This window comes from Mustelus asterias, chromosome 5 (genome assembly GCF_964213995.1).
Source record: "Mustelus asterias chromosome 5, sMusAst1.hap1.1, whole genome shotgun sequence".
Taxonomy (NCBI): domain Eukaryota; kingdom Metazoa; phylum Chordata; class Chondrichthyes; order Carcharhiniformes; family Triakidae; genus Mustelus; species Mustelus asterias.
Genome location: NC_135805.1, coordinates 28533501 through 28557042, shown reverse-complemented (window position 1 = coordinate 28557042; position 23542 = coordinate 28533501). Strand labels below are relative to the sequence as shown.

Below are 23542 nucleotides of genomic sequence, written 5' to 3'. Positions count from 1 at the left end.
GAGTATTGGGCTTTGCAGCTCAAAGAGAATAGTCTGACCTTGTCGGTGACACAACGCAGATTCAGCAGACTAATAGCAGGGGTTAAAGCATTAGATTGTGCAGACAGGTAGTGTAAATTTGGCCTGTGTTCCCTTGAGTAAACAGGATTGAGGGCGGTTTGATTGAGGTACTTAAAGATGTTAAAAGGAATTCTCTTCTGCTAAGAGGTTGTGTCTGTTTGGACTATTGAACAATACTAAAAGTTGAGAGATTTTTGCTCCATTAAGGTTTTTGAGGGATATGAAGCAAAGGCAGATAAATGAGAGTTGGGGGTACAGACTGGTCACGATCGAACTGAAGTTCGAGGGGCTGAATGGCCTGGTCCTGATCTTAATGTGTATAAGGCGTACTGATTACATGTCTGCTCTAGCTTCTGTTTTAGATTGAATTACATTCGACTTTGCTCAGTGAAAATCTCAGCTATATTCAAAGGGTCTGCGTGGTAGCACTGAATCTCAGTCAGATGGTTGTTGGTTCAAGCCCCACTCCAGTAATTTAAGCAAGAAACCGAGGCTGAGGGAGTGTTAGACTGAAGTGTCAGATTACACCGCAGAGAGAGTTTCACTCGCTGTAAAGTGCCTTTGGGCACTCGGAGGTTGTAAAAAGGTGCAGCATAAATCCAAGCTCTTTCTGCATTTTGGTTTTTGCACACGGCTGTGTTCTGGAGACGGACTTTCGAGTCCTGGAGGCCAATCTTGAATGCACTTCAGCTGGTATGCAGTGAGTGAGGTCCTGTCTGTGTTAGCGGTCGTCTAAGGCAATGGCTCCCAAACTTCCAATGTCATGGCACACCTCTCTACTACGTAAAAAATAACGAGCCACGCCTCCTATTTTCTCGGCCTTACTGGGAGCTTTGGGGCGATTCATAGAAATCATAGAAACCCTACAATGCAGAAGGAGGCCATTCGGCCCATCAAGTCTGCACCGACCACAATCCCACCCAGGCCCTACCCCCACATATTTACCCGCTAACCTACGCATCTGAGGACTCTAAGGGGCAATTTTTAACCAGGCCAATCAACCTAACCCGCACATCTTTGGACTGTGGGAGGAAACCGGAGCACCCGGAGGAAACCCACGCAGACACGAGGAGAATGTGCAAACTCCACACAGACAGTGACCCGAGCCAGGAATCGAACCCGGGACCCTGGAGCTGTGAAGCAGCAGTGCTAACCACTGTGCTACCGTGCCGCCCCAAAAAACATTCTCCCAAAAAACATTCTAAGTGTTGAATTCGCGTAAAGACTGGAGTAAACCACATTGTTGTTTTCAGCGGGAATTTCAAAATGAATCTCCCACACTCGTACACTGCAGAGTGCCCTAGCATAGATCAGTCCAAAAATCAGTGGGTCTGGCGTATTCCCGCTGGAGAGGCGGGCAGCATAGCGCCGTGGGCCATTGCGCATGCGCCGATATGCCAATGCCGAGATTGGCGCATGAGCAGTGACCCCTATCTACCACTCACCCGATCGCTAGCCAGCCCTGCGGCCCCCGCATCGCCGGTCCTCCCACTCCCCATGGTCCGATCACTGGCCCACCAAACATGCCCGGGCCAACCTCAACCCCCACCCCCCCCCCCAACTCCATCCCCAGCCCGCCTCGATGTCCCCCTCCCCGGGCTTCCACAGGTCCGATCTCCCAATCAACCTCGCTAGTAGGCCCTGCCACCTTGGCATTGCCCGATGCCCAGTGCCAAGGTGCCCCCTGGGCATTGGCACTTTGCCCCTTGGACAGTGCCAAGCAGCCCAGGTTCCTCGCAGGTGGGGATCTATACTAAACCCCGCTGGAATGAACCATTCCTGGTGTGTGTGTGTGGGGCGGGGGAGGGAGGAGAAGGAGACACACTAACAGGCCAGAAGATCTCAGTCCCAGGCCCGCTGATGTGATTCAAATTGTATGCTAATTGTCATCTAAATAATTTATGCAGCTCCGTGCTGATTTCTGGCGCAGAGCTGATGGTGCCGGAAATCCGGTATTGGGAGACTCGTGGAGGCTATGGCGCCCAGCGGGGAGCCCACAAAATGGCCTCCGTTCGAATCTCCCGGCCCGCTGCGCTACAAAAGCAAAGCAGCAGGATGGGAGAATCGCCTCCTTGTCTCTCTCGCTTCTCCCAGGATTTTTGCGCCCTTTTCGAGATTTCGCTTTTTGTGTGGACACATGGGACCTTTGTCTTCAGCTCCCAGTCCCGCTGGTCATGCGTGTGGGCCTGACCAACGTGAAAAATCTAAGCATGCGACTCTTTCCCAGCCCGTGCATGCGTGGGAGGCCCAGGATTCATTGGGTCTTGGAGATGTCAAATACAGAGCGGAAGGTGAAGGCTAGTTTTAACTACGTGAATTTTGAATCTTTAGTCGTGGCACACTGGGGGGGGGGTGGTCTTCGTGGCACACCAACCTGCCACGGCACACGGACTGGGAACCACTGACTAAAGGGAGCCAGTGCGGGTGCCAGAGAGAAGGAATGAGGTGCTATGATTTTTAGCAGATGCCCTGGTCCTCCCCGGATGGGTTAGGGCTAAAATCAACTCCAGAGCTCTGGGAAGACAAAGTATTTCACAGGAAGCTGAGCTCTTCAATTCAAAACTTTATGAAAAAATATTAAAATGCCCAAGGCAATTCTGAGAGTAAATGTAATTGTGGTGTTGTGAAAACACATCTTTGTGTATCTTTTGGGCTTACATGTCCACCAATCACTGAAAGTGGCAACGCAGGTGGAGAAGGTAGTCAAGTAGGCATACGGCATGCTTCATCGGTCGGGGCATTGAGTATAAAAATTGGCAGGTCATGCTGCAGCTGTACAGAGCCTCAGTTAGGCCTCATTTAGAATATTGTGTACAATTCTGGTCGCCACACTACCAGAAGGATATGGAGGCTTTGGAGAGGGTACAGAAGAGGTTTACCTGGTATGGAGGGCATTAACTATGAGGAAAGATTGGATAAACTCAGCTTGTTCTCACTGGAACGACGGAGGTTGAGGGGTGACCTGATAGAGGTTTACAAGATTATGAGCGGCATGGACAGAGTGGATAGTCAAGATGCTTTTTCCTAGGGCTGAAAAGTCAAGTACAAGGGGACATAGGTCTAAGATGCGTGAGGAAAAGTTTAGAGGAGATGTGAGAGGCAGGTTTTTTTTTTCACATAGAGGGGGTGAATTTCTGGAACGCGGTGAATATCCAGAACGCACTGCCCGGGAGGTGGTGGGAGCAGGCACAATAGCGGCATTTGTCGCCCATCTCTTGCTGCACTTGAACTACGCAGAGGACAGTTGAGTGTCAACAATATTACTGTGGGTCTGGAGTCACACATAGGCCCAACCAGGAAAGGATGGCAGATTTCCTTCTTTAAGGTGCATGAGTGAACCAGATGGCTGCCCATTACTGAGACCACCTCCAATTCCAGACTTATTGTTTGAATTTAAATTCCACGAGCCGTTGTGGTGGGATTTTTTAAAATTCATTCGTGGGACAGCTGGCCAGCATTTCTTGCCCATCCCTAGTTCATCCCATCCCCAGTTGCCCGGGGGCAGTTGAGAGTCAACCACATTGCTGTGGCTCTGGAGTCACAAGTAGGCCACCAAGTAACAAAGAAACATAGAAGATAGAAGCATGAGGAGGCCATTTGGCCCTTCGAGCCTGCTCCGCCATTCATCACGATCGTCCAACTCAATAGCCTAATCCTGCTTTCTCCCCATAACCTTTGATCCCATTCGCCCCAAGTGCTATATCCAGCCGCCTCTTGAATACATTCAATGTTTGGGCATCAACTGCTTCCTGTGGTAATGAATTCCACAGGCTCACCACTCTTTGGGTGAAGAAATGCCTCCTCATCTCCATCCTAAACGGTCTACCCTGAATCCTCAGACTGTGATCCTCTGGTTCTGGACACCCCCACCATCGGGAATTTCCTTCCCTAAAGGATGTTAGTGAACCAGATGGGTTTTTCCGACAATCGACAATGGTTTCATGGTCATCAGTAGATTCTTTAGATTCTTAATTCCAGATATTTTTTGTTGAAATCAAATTCTACCACCTGCCGTGGCGGGATTTGAACCCGGATCCCCAGAACATTAGCGGAGTTTCTGGATTAGCGATAATACCACTCGGCCATTGCCTCCCATATTTCCAGAGCATTAGCCTGGTCTTCTGGGTTACCAGACCAGTGGCATTACCACACCACCACCGTCTTCCCCCAACCTACTTCAGCTATCAGCCAAGGAGTGGCTTACTCTTCAAAATGACAACAGAATTCATAAAATGCCATCGATCAGGGCTGCAGTGTACTTATCAGATTCATTATCCCCAAACTGAATCAACGTGTCCACTGTGTATTAAACAAGAAGCAGCGAGTTGCAAGGGTTTTTTACGGTCGGAGAGAGGTTTAAATCATAGGTCAGAAGTGACCGTCTGTTCTGAAGAGAGGATGTAACGTGATGGATTTTATATTGTATAAGAGGGGGTGGAGCAAAGGAGAAGGTCAGTGATTGGTGGGAGCAATAGAGATGAGTAGGTTATCAGACAGAGGAGGTGATGATGACAGAGTGAAGGTGCTATAATGACAAAGTTAAGATTCAGAATGTGCCAATAGGACAATAAAGGTGAAAGTGAAAGCAAAACCTGAGAACAAGGGAGAGACGGCCCAGCGGGGGAGGGGAATAAAAATGTATGGGATTTTTTAAAAAGGTCAAGGAGAAAGAGAAAGGTCACAGTCTAAAGTTGTTGAACTCAATGTTGAGTTCTGAGGGCTGTGACGTGTCTAATCAGAAGATGAGGTGTTGTTCCTCCAGTTTCTGTTGGGCCTCACTGGAGTTTGCAGCAGGCCGAGGACCAACATATGGACCTGATACGTGGACCACATTAGAACCTTTGTTCAATGAATGAGGTGCAAGATGTCGGAATTTTCTTGTCCTGCCCGCCACGAGAATCATAGTGGGTGGGCTGGGGGCAGACCACAGAATCCCTACAGTGCAGAATGAGGCCATTCGGCCCATCTAGACGGCATCGACAACAGCTCCACCCAGGCCCTATCCCTGTAACCGCGCGTATGTATCCTGCTAATCCCCCTGACACTAAGGGTCAATTTAGCATGGCCAATCAACCTAACCAGCACATCTTTGGACTGTGGGAGGAAACCGGAGCACCCGGAGGAAACCCAAGCAGACACGGGGAGAACGTGCAAACTCCACACAGACAGTGACCCAAGGCCGGAATTGAACCCGGGTCCCTGGAGCTGTGAGGCAGCAGTGCTAACCACTGTGCCACCGTGCCCCATTATTAGGTACATTTCTAACTGGGAATAAATAAGAGGACGAGCTTTAAGCCAGCTGGTTCAAAGACAGCTCCCAGCGCCAGCTGCATTTACCCAGGATCAGGTATCTAGGAAGAGTGGGCAGCAACTCTATCGATGCATGTTGAGGTCTGAGAAGGCAAACGCTCTGCTTCCAGAGGAAGGCGAGCCAACAAGTTCATCAACACCCCTCATAAAGATGGGGTTGATTAAGATCAACATTGCTAACTACAAGCATACAGACGTTAATATATTCAAAGGACTATCTACCTGAGGCTGTTAACTCATCGGCTATCTGAGGAGACAAGTCTTAAACTAATCTCACCAATCTATTTCAATGTCAGACATTGATTGCACCAGTATCTTTATCATCAATAATAATGCTGAATCACTGTGACATAACTGAACTGCCAGTGTCATCTCTGCTGCTTATTTTAACCATTAACCCTATTTGCTATTCACTCGCATTCTCAGTGTTAAAGTTTAAACACAACGATGGTTCAAATGTTGATAAAATATTGTTAGTCCATGATTTTGCTGTCTGACTTTGGCAGTGGCCAGGGGTTAATTTATTCACTTGGAAGCTTGGGCAAACTTTGATGGGAAGTTGGTAGCGTTAAACATCAATCTAATCAGAACTGGCTGATATACAAGAGAGACCTCATTAACAACTCAGCATAAACTGAGCGGCTAACTCCAGATAGTTCCTCGATCGCGCACCAGGCACAAGAGTGTGATGGAATAATCTCCAATTGCCTGGATCAACAACACTTACACAGCTTGATACCATCCAGGACAAAGCAGCCCTCCTGAGCAGCATCCTGTCCACCAGTGCTACACAGGGGCAGCAGTGTGCACCATCTACAAAGATACATAGAAACAAATAGGAGCAGGAGGAGGCCGTCCGGCACTTTGAGCCTGCTCCGCCATTTGTTATGATCATGGCTGATTATCCAACTCAATAGTCTGATCCCACTGAAGGAGGAAAAATATACAGATGGATACACATAAGATGGTGGCCTGGGCACACAAACAGTCACCTGGGAAAGAGACATTAAACGGACACTGACTCTTAGCCCAGACAATTACTTAGGATTAATGACACTCAGACAACTACTTGTAAATTAAAATATGCAGGAATTAGATACTGCAGGAAGCCAGTGGAAATAGGGACAAAAGGGTCTGGTAAAGAGATTAGCTACAGGTGGGACCGGGAATACAAAATGCAGGAAAACCAATTACTGTAAACTACTGTATGAATAGACCGAAACTAAAACCATTGATAGTCACTGACGTAGGAAATGTATCCATTCATAGAACAATGCGCTGTTAGCATGCTTATGTCTGTATCTGTCTGTATTTGTCTATAACGATGTGTTTAACGATCGATCACCTACTTGATTACAATGATGTGATAATGGCTAGATGTCTGGTCCATCTATTGTATAAAGGGTGTAAAGATAGACCGCTCCTATTGTCTCATTGAGAGTAGGTTTTGCTGCTTGTTCGTGCCTTTTCTCCACGAAGCTTCATTTAATAAAACTGTATTTTTGAAACCTTCAAGTCTGACTCACAAGTGGCATTTTTCCCACAACACCACCTTCCCCCCCATACCATATAGAAACATAGAAAAGCATTGCAGCAACATGCCAGGGCTTCTTTGACAGCACCTTCCAAACCTCTGACCTTAACAACGAAGGATGTGGTCAGCAGACACATAGGAACACCGCAACCTACAAACATAGAAACTAGAAGCAGGAGTGGGCCATTCGGCCCTTTGCACCTGCTCCGCCATTCATTTTGATCGTGGCTGATCATCGAATTCAATATCTTGATCCCCCCCCTCTTCCTCCCCTCGATTTCTTTAGCCCCAAGAGCTATATTTAATTTTTTTCTTGAAATCAGACAACGTTTTGGCCTCATTCTGTGTTAGTGAATTCCACACATTTACCTCCCTCTGGGTGAAGAAATTTCCCCTCACCTCAGTTCTAAAAGGTTTACCCCTTATCCTCAAACTATGATCCGTGGTTCAGGACTCCCTCACTATTGGGAACATTCTTTCTGAATCTACCACCTTCTGCAACTGCCCTGCAAAGCCACACTTCATCCTGACTTGGAAATATATCGCCATTCCTTCATCAGTGTCACTGGGTCTCTCTCTGCCAGCACTGCAGGTGTGCTTGTGCTATGTGGACCCCAATGGTTTAAGGAGGTGGCTCACCATCAGCTTCTCAAGGGCAATTTGAGACGGGATTAAATGCTGGCCTTGCCAAAGATGCTCACAAAAATAGGACATCTGCACAAAAAAATACTGTTTATAATCAGTGCACACTGACCCAAATTATCGCAATGGGACCAAAATGATCAAGGACAATGGAATAATCATGTTTTACGAAAAACAAAAAAAGTTCATATCAAACAAATAGGTTGATAACTAAAAGTTAAAAATTTAGCGGCATGGTGGCACAGTGGTTAGCACTGCTGCCTCACAGCGCCAGGGATCTGGCTTCAATTCCCGGCTTGGATCACTGTCTGTGCGGAGTCAGCACGTTCTCCCCGTGTCTGCGTGGGTTTCCTCCGAGTGCTCCGGTTTCCTCCCACAGTCCAAAAGACGTGCTGGTTAGGTGCATTGGTCATGCTAAATTTCCCCTCAGTGTACCCGGACAGGCGCCGGAGTGTGGCGACGAGGGGATTTTCACAGTAACTTCATTGCAGTGTTAATGTAAACCGACTGTGACACTAATACATAAACAATCAATCAGAGTTTAATCTTGAATCCCACACAGCAGGAGAGAAACCACAGGGGGGCACAGATCACTTGTCACCAGGGCTCCTACTCTGCATTCACCTGTGCTGAACGAAAGATACTTTATTTTTTTCTGCTCCAAACATATTGCCAAAAAACTGTGATTAAATGATGCTGCAGAGGATAAGACTTGCTGTTCAATAAAGCTAACATATTTCATTACTTAATTAAATGTTACACTCAAGATTTAACACATCAATGGTTTAACATTAATCCAAAGTCAACACATCTAAACTATGCGAGTAATGTTATAGTCAAGTTGCTACTTGTTCTCCCAGCACTCATGGTTTCTGCTTATTTTGAACTGATTCATGGTACACTGCCAATGACTGTTGACTATCCAGTTTCACTTTGTACAGGTACGTCCCTAGGTTCCCACAACTGGAACAAAATATTCTCTTTTTCTCATTTGTTTTTTATTCTCTGCCCAATTCTCTCTCCACTGGATATCCGCAAATCCACACTTGCAGCAAAGCTCGAGAGATGACATTCAGGACCAGGAATCCTGACACATTCCCTTCTCTCTAGTGTAGGCTTGCTGAAGAATCTCCTACTCTGCAGACCTCAGCACAGAGCTGGGATCATAGAATCCTACAAGGCAGAAGGAGGCCATTTGGCCTATCGAGTGTGCACCGACCACAATCCCACCGAGGCCCTATCCCCATAACCCCATGCATTTACCCTAGCTAGTCCCCCTGACACTAAGGGGCAATTTAGCATGGCCAATCCACCTAACCCACACATCTTTGGAATGTGGGAGGAAACCGGAGCACCCAGAGGAAATCCACGCAGACACAGGGAGAATGTGCAAACTCCGCACAGACAGTGACCCAAGCCGCGAATCGAACCTGGGTCCCTGGCGCTGTGAGGCACAGTGTTAACCACTGTGCTGCCCATAAAATTTAAGCTTGGATCTCCCAGTTTTGTACACACACCTAGTTCTTGCTGTACCATCACAGAACATTGTTACCCTCGGCAGCAGAATTATCTGCTAACTGGATTATAGTTACAGTCTAAACATGTGTAGGTTAGGTGAATTGGCCAAGCTAAATTGCCCCTTAGTGTTCAAGGATGTGTAGGTTAGGTGGATTAGCCATGGTAAATGTTCGCGGTTATGGGATTAGGGACGGGGGGTGGACCTATGTAAAATATATATATATGAATGCTAGCTGCATCTCCGTGCTGGTGCTCTGGCTAATACACAGGTCCCAGATGGACTAATGATTGCCTCCATTATGAATGCCACTCAGACTACATTTTACTCTTCTCAAATCAGAAAGAAATCAGAAATTGTACGTGTTGGTAACAGGTGCACAAGGTCTATTAGAATTAGATGGAGTGAATTTTTCCTGAGGAATTTAAATGTTAATTATCAAAGGAAAGAAAGATTTTTATTGCAATAACATCTTCCAGCAGGATATCTCTGGATGTCCTAGAATTCTTTCTTTTTATTCTTTTATGGGATGTGGGCATCGCTGGCTGGGCCAGCATCTGTTGCCCGTCCCTAATTGCCCTTGAACTGAGTGGCTTAGAACATAGAACAGTACAGCACAGGAACAGGCCCTTCGGCCCACAATGTTGTGCCGAACATGATACCAAATTAAACGAATCCCTTCGGCCTGCCCTTGGTCCATATCCCTCTATCCCTTGCATATTCACGTGCTTATCTAAAAGCCCCTTAAACGCTCCTATCAGATCTGCCAGCACCACCACCCCTGGCAGCGAGTTTCAGGCACTTACCACTCTCTATGTAAAAACCTTGCCCCTCACATCTCCTTTGAACTTTCCCCCCTCACCTTATGTGCATGCTCCCTAGTATCTGACATTTCAACTCTGGGAAAAAGATTCTGACTGTCAACCCTCTCATAATTTTATAGACTTCGATCAGGTCCCCCTTAAGCCTCCGCCATTCCAGAGAAAACAACCTAGTTTTTCCAATCTCTCCTTGAAGTTCATACTCTCTAATCCAGGCAGCATCCTGGTAAACCTCTTCTGCACCCTCTCCAAAGCCGCCACATCCTTCCTGCAATGTGGCAACCAGAATTGAACTCAATATTCTAAGTGCAGCCTAACCAAAGTTTTATAAAGCTGCAACATGACACCTTGACTCTTGTACTCAATTCCCTGACCAATAAAGGCAAGCATGCCATATGCCTTCTTTACCACCCTGTCTTGTGTGGCTGCTTTCAGGGAGTTATTGACTTGAATCCCAAGATCCCTCTGTGCATCGATGCTGTTCAGGGTCCTGCCATTAACTGTACACTTGCCCTGAACATTTGATCTCTCAAAGTGCAGCACCTCACACTTGCCCAGATTAAATTCCATCTTCCATTTCTCCGTTCAAACATAGAAACCCTACAGTACAGAGAGAGGCCATTTGGCCCATCGAGTCTGCACCGACCACAATCCCACCTAGGCCCTACCTATTTACCCACTAATCCCTCTCACCTACGCATTTCAGGACACTAAGGGGCAATTTTTAGCATGGCCAATCAACCTAACCCGCACATCTTTGGACTGTGGGAGGAAACCGGAGCACCCGGAGGAAACCCACGCAGACACGAGGAGAATGTGCAAACTCCACACAGACAGTGACCCAAGCCGGGAATCGAACCCAGGTCCCTGGAGCTGTGAAGCAGCAGTGCTAACCACTGTGCTACCATGCCGTCGTTCAGATCCTCAACTGATCTGTATCCCACTGTATCCTTTGACAACCTTCTACACTATCCACAATTCCACCTATCTGTGGCTTGTGAGGCCGTTTCAGAGGGAAGTTAAGAGTTGTCCACTTTGCAGTGGGTCTGGAGTCACATGTAGGCCAGACTAGGTAAGGACAGCAGATTTCTTTCCCGAAAGGATATTAGTGAACCAGCTGGATTTTTACAACAATCGACAATAGTTTCATGGTCACAGAAGAGCATTAGCCCAGGCCTCTGGATTACTAATTTTTAAAGTAAAACTTATTTATTAGTCACAAGTAAGACTTACATTAACACTGCAATGAAGTTGCTGTGAAATTCCCCTAGTCGCCACACTCTGGCGCCTGTTCGGGTCACTGCACCTAACCAGCACGTCTTTTAGAATGTGGGAGGAAACCGGAGCACCCGGAGGAAACCCACGCAGACACGGGGAGAACGTGCAAACTCCGCACAGACAGTCACCCGAGCTGGGAATTGAACCCAGGTCCCTGAGGCAGCAGTGTTAATCACTGTGCCACCCACAATCTAGCGACGTTACCACCGATGTCACAGTCTCTCCCTATACAAATAATGAAATACTTTTGAACTGTTGGAATGTAAGCAATAGAACAAAGAACAAAAGAACAAAGAACAGTACAGCACAGGAAACAGGCCCTTCGGCCCTCCAAGCCTGTGCCGCTCCTTGGTCCAACTAGACCAATCGTTTGTATCCCTCCATTCCCAGGCTGCTCAGGCTGAACAATTTTTAAAAAATCAAAATCAGTCTGATAGTTTGCACTCATTACTGCAGTGTTAGAAAATGTATTTTGATATAAACAGCGATGGAATCTGTATGCACAAGAGAACAGGCATAATACAAAATGCACAAACAACTCACCCTGACGTGCTGTGTACTCATTATCCTCAATCAACCGTGCCAATCCAAAGTCAGCAATCTTGCACACCAGATTGTCTCCAACCAGAATGTTGGCCGATCTCAGGTCCCTGTGGATGTAGTTCATCCTCTCAATGTAGGCCATGCCTGCAGCAACCTGTTTCAATCCCAGTCCAAACACAAGTCAGTGAATGAGGGTGCGAATAAAGGCCATTGAAGAAACAGTTTGGGAGCTCTCCCGAGGTTTGTCCTTACCTGCGCTGCCATATCCACGAGGTTGGGTAACTTCAAGACTCTTCCTTCCCCGTCTTTTAGGAAATCTAACAGGCTTCCTGGAATATGAGAGAACGTGTTAAAAGGATTCCAGTGGTCATCAGTAATGTCACAGCTAGATGCTAACTTTAGTGACACTGACATACCTGAGCAGCGTCTGTGCAATTTGGACAATGTTGTGGCAGGACTTCGTGAAATTTAACATGCATTTATATAGCACCTTTACTGTAGAAAGGCACCCTGGACACTTCACAGGGGCTTTTATCAGACAGAAATTGACACTGAGCCACAGAAACGGATATTAGGGCAGATCGCCAACGATGTGTGAATGGAATGTCATTTTGGGGTTAAATATGACACTCAGGTTGCAAACGGCCTGGTTCAGCTTCAGACAGTTGCTGAGGAGAGGGATGGAGCCGTGGACTAGATAATGGACAAGGACTGAAGCCAATAGCTCCTTCAGCCTTCTCAACATCTGAGTTGGAGGGAATTGCTACTCTACGTCTTTACAGAAAGACCACCCCTTACTTCCATACACTATTGTCGAGTTACCAAATTCACGCTGTGATAGAGAATTCCAAGTGGATTTCTAAATGTGGCCCATGGCTTTCATGAATGTAGTGCCTCTACTCTTAGACATGTCCGTGCCTGTTTGCACCATAGCTGGAGAGAGAGTGAGGGACTGAATTTTGTTTTAATGGGGGATAGTTTCTTGCCCCACATGAAAACTGATGAAAATGTACCCCCTTTGCTCTATCAGCACTCAAACGCTCACAGTAATTAAAGAAATAACCCAATCCACAGTGCGATTTAACATCAAACCTCGCACTGACATGGAAAAGCGATACTCTCTCAATGGATATTTATGCTGTGTGTCGTGGCACTGAGACACAGGGAGCGTGAGGAGTGACGCTTCATTAAATTCCCGCTCACTGCTGGGCCCACCGATCCAAGCAGTGTCGCGGCAAAAGTCATAAACCTAAGTGTTGCTAAGCAACCAATAAGTGAGCAGTATTCTCACAGCCTGGATCTAATAATCCCCTCCCTGCAAGTGTAAGCGAGTTTATTACCCAGCTTAAAATGGAACTGGAAAGGACTATCGTGCAGAATGGGTTAAAATTGGGTCCAGACGCTCCATAAAGGGAGAGGGTACGGATGCTGTAAAAATGTGGTTGACCCTTCAATGGAGGGCAGTTAGAGATGGGCAATAAATGCTGGGCCCAGCCAGTGACACCCACATCCCGTGAATCAATTCAAAGAGAAGTTTGACAGGGTTTTTAAACTTGCGATTGAGAAGCCATGTGTCCCCAAGAGGAATTAAGATAACAATACTTGGCTTGCAGTACCCATGACACATTGTGAGGCCGGAAACATGAAGGCTATTAACAGAGGGATTTGTTTACCAAAACGAGCTGCAAAAGGAAATATATCCTTATAATTCAGAGACATTCTTGGAGTCTTCAGGTTTCATCTTGCTGCATCCCAATACAATTTTTTGATTTAATTTATTTGATTTGATTTATTATTGTCACATGTATTAGCATACAGTGAAAAGTATTGTTTCTTGTGCGCTATACAGACAAAGCATACCGTTCATAGAGAAGGAAACGCTACAGTGCAGAATGTAGTGTTACAGTCATAGCTAGGGTGGAGAGAAAGATCAACTTAATGCAAGGTCAGTCCATTCAAAAGTCTGACAGCAGCAGGGAAGAAGCTGTTCTTGAGTCGGTTAGCATGTGATCTCAGACTTTTGTATCTTTTTCCCAATGGAAGAAGGTGGAAGAGAGAATGTCCGGGGTGCGTGGGGTCCTTAATTATGCTGATTGCTTTGCCAAGGCGGCGGGAAGTGTAGACAGAGTCAATGGATGGGAGGCAATGAAGGACTAATGGAGATTTACTAACATGCATAAAAACTAGAAGCAGGAGTAGGCCATTTGGCCGTTCGAGCCTGCTCTGCCATTCATTATCATCATGGTTGATCATTAAATTCAATATCCTGATTCCACCTTTCCCCACCCCCCATATCCCTTGATCCCTTTAGCCCCAAGAGCTATATCTAATTTCTTGCTGAAATCAGACAATGCTTTGGCCTCAGCTACTTTCTGTTGTAGTGAATTCCACACATTCACCACCCTTTGGGTGAAGAAATTTCTCCTCACCTCAGTTCTAAAAGGTTTACCCCTTATCCTCAAACTATGACCCCTTGTTCTGGGCTCCCCCGCCACCATTGGGAACATTCTTTCTGAATCTCCCCTGTCTAACCCTGTTAGAATTTGATGAGTTTCTATGAGATCTCCTCTCACTCTTCTAAACTCCAGTGAATATAATCCTTACCGACTTAGTTACTCCTCATATCTTAGACCTGCCATCCCAGGAATCAGCCTGGTAAACCTTCGCTGCACTCCCTCTATAGCAAGGACATCCTTCCTCAGATAAGGACACCAAAACTGCACACAATACTCCAGATGGCCTCACCAACGCCCTATACAATTGCAGTAAAACATCCCTATCCCTGTACTCAAATCCTCTCGCTAAGAAGGCCAACATACTATTTGCCTTCTTTACTGCCTGCTGTACCTGCGCACTTATTTTCAGTGACTGATGCATGAGGACACAAAGGTCTCACTGAGTGAGTATCCACCTCTCTCAATTTACACCAATTAAATAACAATCTGCCTTTCTATTTTTGTTCACAAGCAGATAACCTCACATTTATCCACATTATACTGCATCTGCCATGCAGATGTCCACACACACAACCTATCCAAATCACACTGAAGCATCTTTGCACCTTCCTCACAGCTTGCCCTCCCACCCAACTTTGTCTCATCTATGCTTTTGAAGATAATACATTTATTCCTTTGTCCAAATTATTAATATATAATGTAAACAGTTGGGGTCTAGCATAGATCTGTGTGGAACCCCACTAGTCACCACCTGCCAATTGGAAAAAGACCCATTTATGCCAACTATTTGCTTCCTATCTGCTAACCAGCTTTCTATCCATCTCAAGGCATTACCTGCAATCCCATGTGCTTTAACTTTACATGTCAAATCTTCTGGAATTCTTTGACAATATAACTAACAGAGTTGATCAAGGAGAACTGGTGAACATATTTTATTTAAACTTTCAGATGGCTTATGACAAGGTCTCACACAACAGATTCCGATGTAAAGTTAAAGCACATGGGATTGCAGCTAGTGTCTTGAGATGAATAGAAAACACTGCTACCTCTCAGTGCCAGGAACCCGGGTTCAATTCTAGCCTCGGGTCACTGTCTGTGTGGAGTTTGCACGTTCTCCCCGTGTCTGCATGGGTTTCCTCCGGGTGCTCCGGTTTCCTCCCACAGTCCAAAGATGTGCAGGTTAGGTCGATTGGCCATGCTTAATTGCCCCTTAGTGTCAGGGGGATTAGCAGGGTAAATATGTGGGGTTACGGGAATGGGGTGTGGGAAGGATTGTGGTCGGTGCAGACCCAATAGGCCGAATGACCTGTGGGGATTCTATGGTGTCTATATTCTTTTAGATTCATCCACAGCCCCGGTTACAGTTTCGATTTTAACTCCAGCATCTTTTGTGGGGGCTAAGGAGCTTTCCAGATATTCAGGCTCTGGCTGGCAGCTCCATTGTCAGCAGAGTGGGGGTGGGGGGGGGGGGGGGGGGGGGTGGGGGGCTGGAAGGTTCAACACATCCTGGTCAAACTAGATGTGCGGCCAATCATCAGAGTGAGGAGAGAGAGAGAGAAAACCACCAGAACTGTAAACCTAAGACAGAGTGAAAACACTTGGTCAGGAGCCTCTTACTGATGGGAAAGGAAAGTAGAAACCTCCATCGTTGGAACAAACTCTGCTCATTTTGAGCTGGAATGCTTTCCTTTTAACCAGATGGACATAATTAGCCCATACACCACTGCAAAGCTCCATAAAAACATTACTCATGCTCATTCAGCACCAGGGCCAGTCATTCCTTTTATGTCTTAATGTAGATCTGGTGCACTTTCTGAAACCCTTCTTATCTCATGCAGATTTAATTACTTTACAGGGTTTCTGCAATCTCAGCAATCACGTGTCACACACTGTTTGCTTTTTCCCTTTCAAGGGAGTGCGCTGGACGAACATCATTTCACTTTCTCACGCAACCAGCATCGCTTCTTTCCTTCACTGTGCTGGCGAATATATATCTTTAATTTTCACCCGCAGGCTTACGCTACTTCCCGGCCGCGAGACTCTGAGTGATGTGGTCAATTCCACTTCAATACTCTGAACGTCTCTCGAGGCCCTCAGGGTGAGCCCTTGTGAGTTGTCCCTCTGATTTGACTCCCCTCGATGAGAGGAGCCGCTGTGGTTCCTCAGGCTGACAGTGCGGTCGTTGTCACAGCGACCTGAAAGCCTTCAGCCCGTACCCAGAACCGCCTTGCAGGCCATCAACGTGTCGCACAGCCTCAGTGCTCTCGCAGCAGAATCTACGATCATCTTTGAGGGATCTCATAAAGATTTATAAAATTCTAACAGGACTAAACAGGATAGATGCAGAGAGGATATTCCCGATGGTGGGGGAGTCCAGAACCAGGGGCCACAGTCTGAGGATTCAGGGTAGACCATTTAGGACAGAGATGAGGAGACATTTCGTCACCCAAAGAGTGGCGAGCCTGTGGAATTCATTACCACAGGCAGTAGTTGATGCCAAAACATTGAATGTATTCAAGAGGCAGTTGCATATAGCACTTGGGGCGAACGGGATCAAAGGTTATGGGGAGAAAGCAGGATTAGGCTACTGAGTTGAATGATCAGCCATGATTGTGATGAATGGCAGAACAGGCTCGAAGGGCTGAATGGCCTCCTCCTGCTCCTATATCCTAGGTTTCTATGTTTTCCAACTGCCCAGTTTTCGATGGGTTTATGTTGCAACGAGAGATTGCCCCGCAGTCACCCATGTTTGTAAAGGGCAAAGGTGGTGGCAATACTGGGAGGACCAGTACTGCCTAACAGGAGAGAATCTATCGCTCAATAAAAACTGGATGAGAGGAAGTGACTTTTCTCGTCACCATATCACAGGAAGAACGTAATTGCTCTGGAGAGAGTGCAGAGGAGGTTTACAAGAGGGGAGGCGATGGCCTAGTAGTATTATCGCTAGACTATTAATCCAGAAACTCATGGGGACCCGGGTTCAAATCCCGTCACAGCAGATGGTGGAATTTGAATTCAATTTAAAAAAAACCTGGAATTAAGAATCTACTGATGACCATGAAACCATTGTCGATTGTCGGAAAAACCCATCTGGTTCACTAATGTCCCTGAGGGAAGGAAATCTGCCGTCCTTACCCAGTCTGGCCTACATGTGACTTGAGAGCCACAGCAATGTGGTTGACTCCCAACAGCCCTCTGAACAAGGCCTACTAGGGCTGGACAATAAATGCTGGCCAGCCAGCGATGCCCATGTCCCACGAATGAATAAAAAAAAGATTGTTGCCTGAGCTAGAGAAGTGTAGCTATGAGGAAAGATTGGATAGGTTGGGGCTATTTTCCTTGGAACAAAGAAGGCCGAGAGGTGACTTGATAAAGGTTTACAGAATTACGAGGGGAAGAGATAGAGTTGACAGGATAAAATTGTTTCCCTTGGTGCAGAATTCTAGAACCGGGGGACATAGATTCAAGATGGGCTTGTACTCACTGGGATTTAAAAGAATGAGAGAGGATCTCATAGAAATATAATAAAATCCTGATGGGACTGGACAGGCTAGAGGTGGGAAGAATGTTCTCGATGTTAGGGAAGTGCAGAACTAGTGGCCACAGTGTAAGAATAAGGGGTAAGCCATTCAGGACTGAGATGAGGGAGAACCTCTTCACTCAGAGTTGTGGACCTGTGGAATTCTCTCCCATAGAAAGCTGTTGGGGCCAGTTCATTAGATATGTTCAAGAGGGAGCTGGCCGTGGATCAAGGGGTATGGAGAGAAAGCAGGAGCGGGATACTGAAAGTGCATAATCAGCCATGATCATATTGAATGGTGGTGCAGACTCGAAGGGCCGAATAGCCTCCTCCTGTACCTATTTTCTATGTTTCTGAGATAAGCTTGGTTTCATCGGTCAGAACACTGAATACAGGGGTTGGAGCGTCTTGTTGAAGTTGTACAAGACATTGGTAAGGCCACACTTGGAATACTGTGTACAGTTCTGGTCACCCTATTATAGAAAGGATGTCATTAAACTAGAAAGAGTGCAGAAAAGATTTACTAGGATGCTACCAGGACTTGATGGATTGAGTTATAAGGAGAGACTGGATAGACTGGGACTTTTTTCTCTGGAGCGTAGAAGGCTAAGGGGTGACCTTATAGAGGTCTATAAAATAATGAGGGGCACAGATCAGCTAGATAGTCAATATCTTTTCCCAAAGGTAGGGGAGTCTAAAACTAGAGGGCATAGGTTTAAGGCGAGAGGGGAGAGATACAAAAGTGTCGAGAGGGGCAATTTTTTCACACAGAGAGTGGTGAGTGTCTGGAACAAGCTGCCAGAGGTAGTAGTAGAGGCAGGTACAATTTTGTCCTTTAAAAAGCATTTAGACAGTTACATGGGTAAGATGGGCATAGAGGGATATGGGGCAAACGCGGGCAATTGGGATTAGCTTAGTGGTTTAAAAAAAAGGGCGGCATGGACAAGTTGGGTCAAAGGGCCTGTCTCCATGCTGTAAACCTCTATGACTCCCTGACTGTATGACTCTAAGTGGCAGAAGGTGTAGAGGAAGAATTGTTTTTTTAAGAAAAGGGTGGTGGGTGTCTGGAATTCGCTGCCTGAGTTGGTGGTGGAGGCAGAGACCCTAAACTCTTTGAAAACGTACCTGGATCTGCACCTTAAGTGCTGTAAGCTACAGGGCTTTGGGCCGGGGGAAGGAAGGTGAGATTAGAAAGGGCACCTGGGTGTCCTCGGGCTGGCATGGATAAGATGGGCTGAATGGCCTCCTTCTGTGCTGTGACTTTTTTATGGTTCCACGGTCAGCTGTAAAAAGCAAGATAACGAGGGAGCTATTTCGGAAAGAGAGACAACACCGTAGAGAAAATGAAAGCAATTCAGTCTCCACTTCACGTGTCAAAGGCGAGCAACAGTAATCGATGAGTTATTTGCTTTGACAGATTTGCAAGGTTCGCCAGTGACCTTATAAAAGTGCTTATGGCAGCATTGTGTAGATATCCACCGTAAGTGCTTAAGTACTGTCTTTTGAGACCAATGAAATGGATTATTTAATGTGCGGTGTCTTGTAGCTATTTGCCTTAACCCTTGGAAAGTATTCCCTCACTGCCTTCACAATACATTCAGGCTTTCCGGTCACATACAACTTTCCTGCCTACGGATCTACCTTGCACTAAGTTGATCTTTGGCTACACCCCAGCTATGACTGTAACACTACATTCTGCACCCTCTCCTTTCCTTCTCCATGAACAGTATGCTTTGTCTGTATGGCGCACAGGAAATGATACTTTTCACTGTATGTTAATACATGCGACAATAATAAATCAAATCAAAATCAAATCTTTTTCATTTCAGAAAGGTGGGTTAGTGGTAACTACGCTGGGAAATGAACGTTGCCCATTTTATCCAATGATTGTATTGTGTTCGAGACTTGTGAGATCTGTAAAAGCTTTGTTCCGTACTATTGTTCCAGTGATGGGCCAGATTTCATATGGTCATAGAATCCCAACAGTGCAGAAGTGGCCATTCAGCCCATCGAGTCTGCACCGACTCTCTAATAGAGTATCTTACCCAGGCTGTCTCCCCTGCCCTATCCCTGTAACTCCACACATTTACCATGGCCAATCCATCCAACCTACACATCTTGGGACACTAAGGGGCAATTTAGCATGACCAATCCACTTAATCTGCACATTTTTGGACTGTCGGAGGAAACCGGAGCACCTGGAGGAAACCCACGTAGACACGGGGAGAACGTGTTTTTACAACAATCGTGATGGTCATCATTGGACTTTTACTTCCAGATTTTTAGTGAATGTAAATTTCATCATCTGCCATGCTGGGATTCGAACCCGGGTCCCCAGAGCATTACCCGGGATCATTGGATTATTAGTCCAATAACACCATGTCACAACCTCCCCTAACATTTCCAGCATTTTCTGCTTCTATTGCCGGTTTGCGTAAGGTTAGAATGAAGTGCATTGGGGTCAATCTTCCTCAGCCCAAAATTTGAACCACAATTTCTTGGGTCACAGAGGGTGGTGGGTGCCTCAAACTCGCTGCTGGGGAAGGTAATGGAAGCAGATACAATAGTGAGTTTTAAGGGGCGTCTGGACAAATACATGAATAGGATGGGAATGGAGGGATATGGTCCCCGGAAGGGTAGGGGGTTTTAGTTCAGTCGGGCAGCATGGTCGGTGCAGTCTTGGAGGGCCCAAGGGCCTGTTCCTGTGCTGTAATTTTCTTTGTTCTTATAGCCTGGAAGGTGTTCTTTTAGCAAAAGAATAAACGGGCAGTTTCTCATTGAATTTATCCATGCTGTCCACCTCCAGTGAACCTGGCCAATTCCACATCTTCTGTGTAGCACGGGTAAATTCTCAGCTCAAGTCCATAGCCTCTGGTTAGGAGTTTGAGATTATCTCAATTTATTAGACATGTTTGTCTGTACATCTTGGAATCATTTATTAAAATCACACACATACGAGAGCAATAGCTCTTCAGCTGTGGCTACTGACAATAATTCAATCTCCCTTCCCTTTCCCCCATATCTTTTCATAATCTTAGCCAATTGCCTAATCAATCTCCTTTTCCATGGTGCTCCAGTAAAAGTTTGTCAGTTGTTTGCTCCAAAAGTTTAGCATTGCCTGTGGAAGTGCACAAGACAAAGTGCCGCACACTCAACTCAAAAGCCTCCTTCCGAGTTCTCTGCCTAAAGGCAGGTTCGACCATCACCTCCGCACCTGGTAGGGGCAAGAGAACGTGTCCCAAATCCACTGCAGCCAGAATGGTGACTGAATCCCATGCTGCTGGCACCAAGCTGATCCAGCTGATGTGTGTTGTCATGGCCGAGTGGTTAAGGCGATGGACTAGAAATCCATTGGGGTTTCCTGTGCAAGTTCGAATCTTGCTGACTAGGTATTTCTCTGTGGGCGGCACGGTGGCACAGTGGTTGTTAGTACTGCTGCCTCACAGCGCCAGGGACCCGGGTTCAATTCCCGGCTTGGGTCGCTGTCTGTGCGGAGTTTGCACATTCTCCCCGTGTCTGCGTGAGTTTCCTCCGGGTGCTCCGGTTTCCTCCCACAGTCTGAAAGACGTGCTGGTTAGGTGCATTGGCCATGCTAAATTCTCCCTCAGTGTACCCGAACAGGCGCCGGAGTGTGACGACTAGGGGATTTTCACAATAACTTCATTGCTGTGTTAATGTAAACCTATTTGTGACACTAATAAATAAACGCTGTCGTCCCGCCAAAATTTAATAACAAATCATTTCTAATGTCTCGATTTTTCTCCCAGATTGTACACAGCAGTGATCTGGAGATTGATATTAGGTTCTGGGAGACTCCAGGCCAATCCTGGAGGGTTGACAACCCTAAATCTCTCTGACTTTGATGAGGTGTCTCCTAAACCTTTGTTCCTTGGAGCTTCTTCAGTCTCTCCCAATATCGAGACTGCCTACTCCCTGGTGGCTGCGTCTCAAACCTTCAAACTCAGGACGATGTGGTGATGAGAATTACATACAGTAAGTATGAAAGTAAGTGCGCTGGCACAGCAGGCAGTAAAGAAGGCAAATGGTATATTGGCCTTCATAGCAAGAGGATTTGAGTATAGGGATGTTTTGCTGCAATTGTATAGGGCATTGGTGAGGCCACACCTGGAGTATCGTGCGCAGTTTTGGTGTCCTTATCTGAGGAAGGATGTCCTTGCTATAGAGGGAGAACAGTGAAGTTTCACCAGGCTGATTCCTGGGATGGCAGGTCTGTCATATGAGGAGAGACTAAGTCAGTTAGGATGATATTCACTGGAGTTTAGAAGAATGAGAGGGAATCTCATAGAAACTTGCAAAATTCTAACAGAGCTAGTCAGGGTAGATTCAGAAAGAATGTTCCCGATGGTGGGGGAGTCCAGAACGAGGGGTCATAGTTTGAGGATAAGGGGTAAACCTTTTAGAACTGAGATGAGGAGAAATTTCTTCACCCAGAGGGTGGTGAATGCGTGGAATTCATTACCACAGAAAGTAGTTGAGGCCAAATCGTTGTATGATTTTGAGAAGAAATTGGGTATCGCTCTCCGGGCTAAAGGGATCAAGGGATATGGGAGGAAGGCAGGATCAGGATATTGAATTTGACAATGAGCACTGGAGGGGTTAACAGTGAGACACCATTTCACAGGATGTACAGCTGTTCAGGCAGAGGTTGTCTCTCACTGTGGGATTAAGGGCAGCGTTCCGGACACTCCCACTCCCTCCAAGCCAAAAAATCGCATTCTTCCTGAATAAACTGAGGTTGGAAACCTAAGACTGGCACCGAGGGCTAGGAAGTCAGCCAATTCACCCTCTCGACGACAAATCCCATTTATCAAAAAGTCGCTATGTAAAGCTTCTCAAACGTTCCTGCTACTGCTATTTGAAATATTGCAACTTTCACATTTTATTTCACATTTAGAGCCATCAGAGAGTATCTTCACAGGTCCCGACAGGGAGCTCACAAGAACAAACAGAAATGTTTACTGCAAATTCCTTCAGCTACCTGACTATCCTATCTCTCCATGGGACACATCCTGTGCCTTCCAAAAGCAATTGAGTATCATGGCATACATTAACTAACCAATGTATTACACAGAAAGCAGTAGCAATGTCAGATATATTTATAGTAAGAAGTCTCACAACACCAGGTTAAAGTCCAAAAGGTTTATTTGGTAGCAAATACCATAAGCTTTCGGAGCACTGCTCCTTCGTCAGATCAAATAACCAAATAAACCTGTTGGACTTTAACCTGGTGTTGTGAGACTTCTTACTGTGTTTACCCCAGTCCAACGCCGGCATCTCCACATCACAGATATATTTATCACAGATTGTGTCCCAAACAATTCCTCAAAATAAGGGAAGTTTGACATACTTGGTTTGGTTCCTTCTTTAAGCCAGCTTGCCCCCGGACAGACTCATTTATTTGTGGCACAGAAAAAAAGCCACCCGGCCCATCAAGTCAGTGCCAGAACGGAATTTCACATTTGTATCACTCTGGCTGTGGTTGTTTTTTTTTTAAACTCCCTGATAGATTGTGACTGGGTTAGAAGGGACTGCCTTCAGGTCAAAACTTGACAACTTTATTTATTTATTACTGTCACAAGTAGGCTTACATTAACACTGCAATGAAGTTACTGTGAAAACCCCCTAGTCGCCACACTCTGGCGTCTGTTCGGGTACACTGAGGGAGAATTTAGCACGGCCAATGCACTCAACCAGCACGTCTTTCCAACTGTGGGAGGAAACCCACGCAGACACGGGGAGTATGTGCAGACTCCCCACAGACACTGACCCAAGCCGGGAATCAAACCCGGGTCCCTGGCGCTGTGAGGCAGCAGTGCTAACCACTGTGCCGCCATCATTATC

General features: G+C 46.3%; 1 protein-coding gene and 1 non-coding gene across 2 annotated transcripts in view; one reads left to right on the top strand and one right to left on the bottom strand.

Annotated features, from left to right (window-relative positions):
* The window catches only part of LOC144493917 (tyrosine-protein kinase Fyn), a 70565-nt gene that overhangs the window by 14482 nt on the left and 32541 nt on the right, over window positions 1-23542 (bottom strand). The window contains exons 7-8 of the mRNA XM_078213499.1: window positions 11957-12033; window positions 11705-11858 (exon numbers count right to left, since the gene is read on the bottom strand). Coding sequence (XP_078069625.1) covers window positions 11705-11858; window positions 11957-12033 — 231 coding nt within the window. The remainder of the gene's footprint in view (window positions 1-11704; window positions 11859-11956; window positions 12034-23542) is intronic.
* Window positions 20990-21070, top strand: trnas-aga (transfer RNA serine (anticodon AGA)). The gene has a single exon. It is a non-coding gene; the product is annotated as a tRNA-Ser (tRNA).